The sequence below is a fragment of the Natator depressus genome, chromosome 20, assembly GCF_965152275.1.
Source record: "Natator depressus isolate rNatDep1 chromosome 20, rNatDep2.hap1, whole genome shotgun sequence".
NCBI lineage: Eukaryota > Metazoa > Chordata > Testudines > Cheloniidae > Natator > Natator depressus.
In genome coordinates, this window is record NC_134253.1 from 1,931,577 (window position 1) to 1,941,855 (window position 10,279).

Sequence of the window (10,279 nt, forward strand, 5' to 3'; positions counted from 1 at the left end):
GCACGGACACCCCAGGCCACGTGTGTGGGAATCCCCCCTCATCAGACACCAGATGGGACGAGGTCAAATCTCCCCCTTGCCCCTCAAGCCGGGGCCCAGGCCAGAGCCAAAGAACCCAACGGGCCCAAGGCATCAGAACGGAGAGATCCAGGGAAGCTTTTTATTTTCAAAATACTGTGCCCCCCCCTCACATCTTCAAACGTATCGACGTTCCCCCCCCAAAGACAGAGAACCCCCCCCCGAACCCCCCTCCCCCGACACTGGACAGGCGGGGGGAGGGGCCGCTAAAGTAAGAAAAGGGGGAGAGGTTTTGGCAAATGTTTAAGGCACCTGCTACCCGTCCATTAGAGGAAATACGGTACCAGCTGCAGGACAGGAGCTGCCCACCAGGGGGCGCTGTGGAAAGAAGGCGGGTCTGACAGCTTAAAGGGGCAGAGAGCGACACCCCCCTCCCCTCCCCGGGGAGCCCCCCCAGAGTCCGGGCTGGGGCGGGGCCGCCCCGCCGGCTACATGACCTCGTAGCCGCTGCGGATCCCCTTCATGAGGCAGCAGGCGAAGATGATGCCCAGGAGCTGCAAGAGGAGACCAGGCGTCAGGCGACCACGATGCCAACGGCCCCCCCCGGCGTTAACCTTCCGCCTGCTGCGGCCCCCCACCCCCACCAGCTGGGCACTGCCTGGCCCTGTGACCTTTGCCCGCCAGCCCATTAGGGAGAGGGGTACCCCCAGCTCGCCCCCCCAGGGGCCCAGCCAGAGGATCTAGGGCAGGGGAAATTGTCCAGCACCCCTGGATTCCCCCGCCCCACCCCCAGCGCTGCCTGTCTCCGGACTCAGGGGCGGGGCGGGCCGGGCATGCCACAGGGAGGGGCCAGGGGCGGACGCTCGGTACCTCGAAGAAGGCGATGCCCAGCGCCACGGCCGCCACAATGACGATGTGTTTCTTCAGCCAGGCCTCGATGCTCTGTGCACAGCCCTGCAGGGGGAGCCGACGAGGCAGCTCAGGGCCCCAGCCGGGACGGTGTGAACCCCCCCCTTCGCGCCCCCGCCCTGCCCCCACCCCCCCGGCCCCAGCCGGGACGGTGTGAACCCCCCCCTTCGCGCCCCCACCCTGCCCCCACCCCCCCCTTCGCGCCCCCACCCTGCCCCCACCCCCCCGGCCCCAGCCGGGACTGTGTGAACCCCCCCCTTCGCGCCCCCGCCCTGCCCACACCCCCCCGGCCCCAGCCGGGACTGTGTGAACCCCCCCCTTCGCACCCCTGCCCTGCCCACACCCCCCTGGCCCCAGCCGGGACGGTGTGAACCCCCCCCTTCGCGCCCCTGCCCTGCCCACACCCCCCCGGCCCCAGGCGGGACGGTGTGAACCCCCCCCCTTCACGCCCCCGCCCTGCCCACACCCCCCCGGCCCCAGCCGGGACAGTGTGAACCCCCCCTTCGCGCCCCACCCCCAGGCTGGAACTCACTTGGACATTGATGGTGGCAGGCGTGGGATTGAGGTAGCATGTGGGCACGGTGGCGTTTGCCCAGCAGCAGGATGCGGGGACGCTGTGGTTGCTTTTGAACGGTTCGATGGCGGACCAGTCCGTGTAGTTATTGGCCCCACAGCAGGAATACTGCGAACAGGAGAGAACCAGGCGTCAGAGCAAGCAGGAACCCTCTGGCCGCAGAGTCATGCGGTCTAGTGGTTAGAGCAGGCGGCTGGGAGTCAGGACTCCCAGGTTCCCTCCCCAGCTGTGAGGGGGAAACTTGGTCCAGCATTTGGAACCAGAGCCGGCAGCACCCCACCCGGCCCCCCAAAGAGGTCAAAGGTCGCAATGCCCCAGCCCACTCACTTTCCTCTGCAGATCGTCCAGGGTCTGGGTTACCAGCGTGTCGTTGCCGTATTTCTTCATGGCGTCCTCCAGGCCGTCCTGGAGCACAGCACGGACCTGGGGGGGGAGCAGGGGGTCAGAGCAGCCACACGCAGCTCCTGAGGCCAAGCGCCCCCTTGTGGGCTCTCGGGTCACCCACCGCCTCAGCTGGGTGGGCCCCGGACCCAGGCTGAGCCCCACTGGTGATCCCTAGACAGCCCCAAGCGCGTCTCCCCAAGAGACACCTGCGCCGGGGGAGCAGGACCCCTCATCGCGGGATCCACACGGCGGTGAGGTGCCCACCTTGTCCTTGAAGATGTACCCGGCAATGGCAGCTGCGATCTCCACCAGGAAGATACAGGTGAGCAGGACAGCGAACTGTGGGGGAGAGTGGGGTGAGCGGTGCCCTGCAGCCCCCAGCCCCCGCATCCTAAACCCTTGGGGTGCCCCTCAGTCCTGCCCCACAGCCCCCAGCCCCCGCATCCTAAACCCTTGGGGTGCCCCTCAGTCCTGCCCCACAGCCCCCACATCCTAAACCCTTGGGGTGCCCCTGAATCCTGCCCCGCAGCCCCCAGCCCCCGCATCCTAAACCCTTGGGGTGCCCCGAATCCTGCCCCGCAGCCCCCCGCTGGCCCTGCCCCCAGCTCTGCTGCTGGCCGCACCCCCTCACCGTGGTGACCATGCAGTAATTCTCCTTCGAGGCCCCGCAGCAGCCAAAGAAGGAGACAAAGAAGATGACGACGCCCACGACGATGATGACGATGGGGGCGCCCGAGGCCGAAGGGCTGCTCATGATCAGTGTCTTGTTGAGCTCAATCTGCACGTAGATCCCGATGACGATGAGGGCGATGCCGCAGAGCTGGGGGGGAGACGGGGGCAGGTCACCCCGAGCATCACCTGACCAGCGCCCCTCCCCCACACTCACCCCTCCCAGACCCAGTCAACAAGGGCCCCTGGCTGGCCCCGGGCCCCACCAGAGCCAAGAAAGTGCTGTCCATGTCCCCTTTGCTGGATGGCACCTGACCTGCTCAGCTGTGTGTCACAGCCCCGTACTGCTGGCAGCTGATGGGGATTCGCCTGTAGCCAGGGTGGCTTTTGGAATGAGGAGGAGGGGGGACGGGAGTGCCAGTCCTGCCAGCCTCAGGGAGTTTCTCTATTTGCTAGAAGAGCTTAAATTCCCCCCCCCAGGATCCTGAAGCACATGCCAGGCCTGGCACGGAGGCCACGCTTAAAATGCAGCCACCTCTGGGGCAGGGCATGGCAGCCTCAGAACAACAGTGCTGGAGAAAGGTGTTCCCGCCCCCTCTCCCGTTGGGTCCTGCTCAGTATTCCCTCCCCTGGTATCCCCTCCTGGGGGAGGGGTTTGGAGAGTTAGAGGTACCCCCCCCCCCCCGTCAGAATTCAGCCAGGACACCCCAAGCCCTTGAGTAGTGCCAGGGCGGCTGGTGTCTCCTGTCTGCATGGCATCACCCTGGCAGCATCTCAGACACTAGAATGGGGGGGCAGAGAGACCCCGCCACCCTAAAGATAATCTGGAGCAGGGGAGGGGTGAGAACCCCCCCAATAAGGGGGAGATGTGCCAGGTAAGTCCTACCTGGCCCCAGAGAGCGACCCACAGGCAGACCCAGGCCCTGCGGCCTCCTTATCTCCCCATCCCATCTGAGGATCTCAAAGCACAAACTCCATTGAACTTCGCCTCTTCCACACTCCCATGTACACTACACCCCACACGGGCTCGCCTCCCCGCCACCAGCCTCCACCCCCTTCTCAAACAGCCCCACCTGGCCCTATTTACCTTTCCCTGCCCAAGAAACACAGACCCACTGGTGCATGGACTCCACCCACTTGCCTGGGATCAAGGGGCAGAGATGCCAAACCCTGGGGAGACCGGGCAGGGGCATTCCCTGGACGCATGGCGGGTGGAGGGGGCACGTGCCCCACTGCCCTCTGCTGGGCAAGGGCGGCATTGCTCAGCCGCATCATAGGCCCCCACCCCGCCCCAAGCCCCTGGCAGAGCCGGAGCCTCGTCCCCACCCCGCTGAGCAGGGGGGTGATTTGGTACCAGCAGGACAGAGCTGGGGGCACCAGACCCTGTGTGGCTGGGGACTCAGCTGTTGCCACCAACACCCCCCAGGTCTGAGTTCTGTAATCCCATGGGAGCCCCCCTCGGGGGGTAGGTGTCCTGTGACTCGGGACTTTCCCTTTCTCCCTGCTCAGCCCCCGGGGGGGGGGGGGGGGAAATTGGCTGGAACCAGTGGGGGGGGGAGGGGCACCGGAAGAAGCCACATGGGAGAACAGGCCCCGCCCCTGGGTGTGACGGGGCCTGGGGGTCCCTGACAGGGGAATAACATTCCCCCCCCATCCTGCCCTCCCTGGTCCCCCCAGAGCCCACCCGGCTTTCTCCTCCTCCAGCCCAGCGACATGGCAGGCGGTGGGGGTGGGGGTGGGGGGTTATTAAAGCCGAGCTCCACTGGAGCCTGGGTTTCCGGCCTGGCCTGCGAGAGGCGGCTGTGTGTGTGTGTGCGTGCGTGTGCGTGTGCACGCGTGCGTGTGTGTGCACGCACTCGGCGGCGGGGGGGGTGTGAGGCCTCGCAGGGGGCAGAGGATCCTGGCACCGGCTCTTCCACTACCGGGAACCAATGCCAAGCGTGACCCCCCCCACCCCCTGCTGGGATCCCGGGGCTGCCACGTTCGTCCCAGCCCTGCCTCAACCCCCGCCCCGTCAGCGGGACGAGCTCTCGGTGCTAAGCGGTACCCAACCGGCCCTGCAACAAACTGCCATCTGCTGCTGCCAGCGAGCTGCCCCGGGGGGCAGGCCAGGCCCCCACACCCCCACCTCTCCGGGGTGGGCTACGGGGCGGGGAGGGGCTGGGAGCCAGGCCTCCGGGGTTCCCATCCCAGGAGGATGGTGACATCCAGCGGTTAGAGCAGAGGCGGCTCAGGCCCCCGGGTTCCCATCCCAACTCTGCCACAGTCAAGTCCCTTCTCCATGCCTCAGTTTCCCCATCTGCCAAATGAGGCCACTCCACCTTCTGGAGCCTTATTCCTGGTGTTTAAGGAGCAGGGCGGGAGGGGAGCACAGGTTGCCAGTCAGAGATCCCGAGCAGGAGCCCTTACAGTGACGTTCCATCGGCCGGGATCCCCACCCCAGGAAAGCCCCGTGTTCTCGGGCCCAGGTGTATTTACCTGCCGGGGAGGGTAAACAGAGCAGCCAGCTTGGCTGCCCGTGCAAACACTGACGCTCCCCTGAGCTGCTCACCACGGGCGGGCCGGGCCAGGTACCACTGACGGCATTCACGTGGGCAGCGGAGCCAGGGTGGCAAGGGGAGAAACTGCCCCAGGCCATGCCGGGCAGAGGGGAGCTGCAGACCCAGCTACTGGGGTCACAAGTGCCCCTGCTGGGCCAGGCACTCCTCATTCCCCGGCTCCAGCCCACATCCACTGCTGAGCCCGACTGCCGGGCACCGGGGCCATGCCCCTGGCACCGCGGGAGCGCGGACGCTCCAGCACTGCCCAGGGATCCCCTGGTGCCGATGGGTTTGAAGGGTCCCCTTGCCAACCTCTGTGGGAGAGTGGCCAGGGCTGGGCACACGCCCCCTCCTCACAGCTGAGCTGGTTCCTCCTCCCAAACTCTGTGACTTCCCTGGCTGGGTGGGGCTGGGACAGGGACAGGAGGCCCTGGCTCCTTCCCCCCATTGAGCAAGTGAGACCCCCGTGCGAGCCACTCCTCCCGCCTACGAGGGGTGACTCAGCCCCCTCTTCTCGGCAGGACGCGCCCTCCCACCCGTTCCACTGGGCAATTGCAGGCTGATTACGATCGAAGCCCGGAGCCGTTAGGCCCTGCCCGGGTCTTTCCCCACCAGCCACTTCCCCTGGCCATTCGGATGGCACATGACACGGGCCGTGATAGCATCTCCCTCGGGTCAGGGGGCCCAGCACCCCTCAGCTGGAATCAGCACCATGACAGTCCCCATGCAGTGTCCAGCCTGCCACAGGCCAGGAGGTGCCCGGGCTCCAGGGACGACAGCCACCGAGGTCACAGACAGCCAAGGCAGTGGCAGCAGAGATGTCAAGGGGCGAATGGGCCAGGGAGGCCCAGCTCCCCGGGGGGAGGGGGCATCTGTCCAGGGCAGGCGAGACACCGTGGCCCAGGGGGAGGGGAGGCCTGCCCCGTGCCTGCTCTGGGATTAGCCAGCAGGGCAATTCCGTGGATGCTGAATACGCTGTCGAGCAGCCCCAGAAGCCAGGCTTAAGGTCTCCAGCCGCTCTTGGGGAAAAAATGGGTATGACTCACTCACTGCACTGGGGTGTTACCCCTGAAACCTAATGCTGGCTGATTATAGGTCAACAGTGCAGCTGCCGGGCTATTAGCAATAAATCACCAGCTACTCTGGGCCAGGGGTGGGGAGGTATCACATCTTCCCCAGCTGACTCCTGTTTACGATTAGCTGCCCACCTCCCACCCCGCCCCCCCATCCACACCCCCCCCCAAATAAGTCAATCACTCCCAAGCGGACACCCTCCAGATTTCCTGCCCAGGAGCACCAGGAAAAGCCTCAGGGCCCAACCAACCATCCCTTGGTGCCCCACCCCAGTGGAGAGCCGGGTGCAGCCTGGGAAGGCCCCGTCTCCTCACCTGCAATTCTGGATTGGTTCGCACCCTCCAGACACATTAAATGGAAACTCCTGCATCCCGGGGGCATGAGCTGTGGGGGGCCTGTTCCAGAGAAGTCACCTGCCATCGCGAGCCAAGGCCTGTACAAGGTGGCACCACTATGCTCTCTGCCAGGCAGAGCCAGAACCCCAGGCCTGTTGTCATAGACCCAATACTGCAAACAGGCAGGGGAGAGGCCCAGTGTGCTGGAACGGCAAGGTGTTTGGGGCTGGATGACCTGGGGTCAAGCCCCGCTGTGGCCATGAAGGTCTGAGTGGCACCAGGTTCGTGACAATACTAGCCAACTTCCTCCCTGGCCCCCAGTGTGAGGCAGACAGTGGTATTAGTGATGCTCTGTGGTTTTTTAGGGCCCTTTGAGCCCCGCATTAGCCACCAGAGTGGGGCTGCAGCTAGCCCACATCCTGTCCCCACAGCAGGGAAAAGGAGCCTCTTTGGGGCTGGGCCAGAGCCAAGAACCCGGCTCCAAACTTCAGAAGGGCTCAGGGCTGAGACTCAGAATCTCCCTGGTCTCTCTAATGAGCCAAACTGGCCCCTCAGCCCCACACATCAGCCTCAGCCCGGGGCCCATCTAGCCCGGCCTCCAGCCTGCCACAGGGGCAGCCCAGCTGCTTCTGAGAAGGGCCCGGGAACCCTGCAGGCCCCCGGAGACCTTCCGCCCAGCCCCACCCCACTTCAGGCCCAGCTCATGCCCTGTCACAGAGGGGGCTCAGCCCCCCATGTCCCCAGGGACCCGAACCCCCACCTGCCCCAGCCCCTGTCCACGGGGAGAGCCCCACTTGGTCCAACCCCAGCCTCTGCCCCACCCCCGGGGGGAAGTCTCCAGCCTCTGCCCCCCTCCCCAGGCAGGGCGGGGCAGGAACCTGGGACCCCCGGCCACCGCTCGGCCAGCCAGACCCCTGCCAGCGCTGGGGGCAGGGAGACGCGCCCACGGGCGCGGGGGGAGACTTGGGGGTGGGGATGACGCAATCAGGAGCCAGCCCGGGTCACCCCGAGGGAACGAGGGGGTGGGGGGGCCAGGCCCGACTCACCCAGAACAAGAAGTTGAAGAAGAAAACCAGGAACTTGACGCATCTCATGCCGCCTTCCAACGCCATCGCGCCCGGTGCCTAGGGGAACAAAGGGCGCAGCAGAGCCGCGGGGCTGGGGGAGTGCGGAACAGACCCCCCCCCACAGCCGGCCCCCGGCCCCTTCGCCCGGGGAAAGCCCCCCTCCGCCGGAATCACCCCGGCAGCGGGTCCCCCCACCCCTCCATACCCCCCCAAGCTGGAATCCTCCCCCCTCCTGCCCCAGCCCCAACCCCAACCCCAACCCCTCCTTCCCTCTCCCCCGCCCACCTCGGGAGCCGCCCCCTGGCTCCCCACTTTCTAAAGCCCCCCACCCACCTCGGTCTCGCAGCCCCGCGCTCCTGCCTCCGCCCGGCCCGGTCACTTGACTCGCTCGGCTCCACGCAGGTGGCAGGAGGGGCCCGGCACCATGTGACCCCTGTGAGTCAACAGGAAACCCACGGGTGGGCGTGGGGTGGGGCGGGGCGGCCCCGCCCCCGGGTGGCTTCCAGCCCCGGCGCCAGGGGCCCCGGTTAACCCGCCCGCCGGCCCCACGGGGAGCCCCCGGCCCAGCCCTGCGAGCCCCGGGCGGGCGGGATCGGCCCCCACGCGCGGCCCCGCGGGGGCAGCTGGCTATTGCTGGCTCTCTGGGGGCCCCTACGGGTCGGGGTCTCGGCCGGGGCCGCGCTCAGCCCCCCACGGGCGGCGGGGGCAGGTGGCAACGAGCCGGGGAGTTTGACTTTGTCCCTTGGAAAGCGCCCCACAGCCCCCACGTGACTTGGGCTCCCCCCACCTCCCGGGGGAATTAACAGAAACTTCCTCCAGCCCCACTGCCCTAAAGCGGCTCAGGCAGGGGCAGCCCTGGGGCGGACAGGGTCCGTCTAGCCCCAGATCCCGTCTTCACCAGCTGCCCTGCCAGAGCGCCAGGGGGAGAGCCAAGAACAGGGCAGCTGGCCGAGCCCCCCCCCCGGCTTCCCCTCCCAGCTCCTGGCGGTCAGAGGTTTAGGGCGACCCAGGACGGGGCTGCCTGCGGCCCTGACTGCGAACTGACCCAGTTCTTTTTTGAACCCAGTTGTACTTTGGGCCTCCCCTGGCAAGGAGTTCCACGGGTTAACCGTGCACTGCATGAAAACGACTGCCTCTCGTTTGTAGGACACCCACTGCCTGTTCTCTTCACTGGGGACTCCTGGCTTCTGTCGTGCGGGAAAGGGCAAATCACCCTTCCCTAGCCACTTTTCCCCTCCCCGGCCTGATTTTCTCCCCCTCAGTCGTCTCCTTTCTGAAGTCGAAGCCATTCCAGCCCCAGATGATCCTGCTGCTCTGTGCAGCGAGGCTAGTCCCGTATGGGACGGGACCTAAGCCGCTGAATGCTGGGTCCGAAGGGGCTGCTAGCTGGAAGCCGAACCAGACAAATTCCAGTTAGAAAGTAGGCCCAGATTGTTAACGGGGGGGGGGGGGGGTTAACCCCTGGTGCACCTCCCCAGGGCAGGGGGATCCTCCATTGCCGGCGACCTGCAGGAGCGAGACCTGGTTTCCCTCGCAAATAGCGCGGTCCAGAGCAGAACAGCCTGCGGCAGGTACGGGAGCCGACAGTGCCGGGCCCAGGGCCCAGCACAGAGCCGCTGAATCGCCTGCTCCCGGGAGCCTTTGAGCCCCCCGCAAAAGTGAAAAGGAGTCCCAGCCCCTCCCACCTGATCCAGATGAGTTTAGCATTGTGGGGGGGTCAGGACTCCTGGGTTCTGTCCCAGTTCTTGGAGGGCTTGTGCTCCAAGGACTGGTGCAGGGAGCCAGGACCTCCAGGCTCTGCTGCCGACTCCACCCGCCTCGCTGTGTGACCCTGGGCAGGTCACTTTCCTCATTGCCTCAGTTTCCCCCGCTGGGGGATGCAGACAATGCCTGGTTGTTGTCGAACTGCCTTGTAAAGTGACTTCATTTTACCCAGGAAAGTCCCTGGGTGCTGGGCTGGCGTCAGCCCGGACAGGACAAACTTTTCTTTATGTCCACGTTGCGATGGCAGGCCCGGTTCAGTCTCCGGGGGGGGGCTGTCAGTTAGGGGCCAGACCTTGGTTTTAAATGTCTCCCTCATACCTTGTGTTTTATAGCCTCCCTCAGGGGCATTATATACAGAGACCATCCCACCCACCACCAAGGTCAGTCGCCAAAGAGCGTGTGGTAGGTGCCCTCAGGCAGCGGGCATGGGCCCGGGCCGCCCGTTCGAGGAGCTGGAACATTACTTTAGGATTTGTAGTGTGTAGTGGCTAGCGGTCCCCACCGAGATCAGGGCCCCCCTTGTACCAGGCCCTGCACAGGCCCCCCAAATGAGATCAAGGCCCCCCCGTACCAGGCCCTGCACAAACACAGAGGAAGAGCCAGCCCCTGCCCAGAGAGCCCGACCCCTAACCAGACAGGGCGAGGGAGGCCAGTGATCGGGGCACCGAGGCCCAGAGAGATTTGGTGACTTGCTCACGGTGGGTGCAGAGCTCAGAAATGACCCCAGGTGAGGACACAGTTAGACCAGAAACAGCACCTCCCAGAGGGGAAAGGCCTCATGTCCCATTCCCAGCCCCCCTGAGCCAGCCAGGCCCCACCCTGGGGATCGGAGCTGACACGCCCCAGAGGGGAAAGGCCCCATTCCCAGTCCCCCTGAGCCAGCCAGGCCCCATCCTGGGGATCAAAGCCAGTGCCCCCTAGACAGGAAAGGCCTCCTGCCCCATT

General features: G+C 66.0%; 1 protein-coding gene across 1 annotated transcript; it reads right to left on the reverse strand.

Moving 5' to 3' along the window:
• Positions 1 to 288: 288 nt before the first annotated feature.
• CD63 (CD63 molecule) lies at positions 289 to 8,036 on the reverse strand. Its single transcript, XM_074934896.1, has 8 exons — positions 7,904 to 8,036; positions 7,550 to 7,627; positions 2,517 to 2,705; positions 2,150 to 2,224; positions 1,829 to 1,924; positions 1,460 to 1,609; positions 889 to 972; positions 289 to 572 (listed from the first exon to the last, which is right to left on the reverse strand). The coding sequence occupies exons 2-8, from the start codon at positions 7,613 to 7,615 to the stop codon at positions 507 to 509; spliced, it is 726 nt and encodes a 241-aa protein (XP_074790997.1). The 5' UTR covers positions 7,616 to 7,627; positions 7,904 to 8,036; the 3' UTR covers positions 289 to 506.
• Positions 8,037 to 10,279: the final 2,243 nt, after the last annotated feature.

Excerpts from the sequence above, each read along its gene's own strand:
- CD63 (XM_074934896.1), bottom strand. The coding sequence starts at position 7,615 with ATGGCGTTGGAAGGCGGCATGAGATGCGTCAAGTTCCTGGTTTTCTTC. Across the intron at positions 2,225-2,516 it reads ATTACTGCATGGTCACCACG|TTCGCTGTCCTGCTCACCTG; the intron begins GTGAGGGGGTGC and ends TCTCCCCCACAG. Across the intron at positions 1,610-1,828 it reads TGGACGATCTGCAGAGGAAA|TATTCCTGCTGTGGGGCCAA; the intron begins GTGAGTGGGCTG and ends TCCTGTTCGCAG.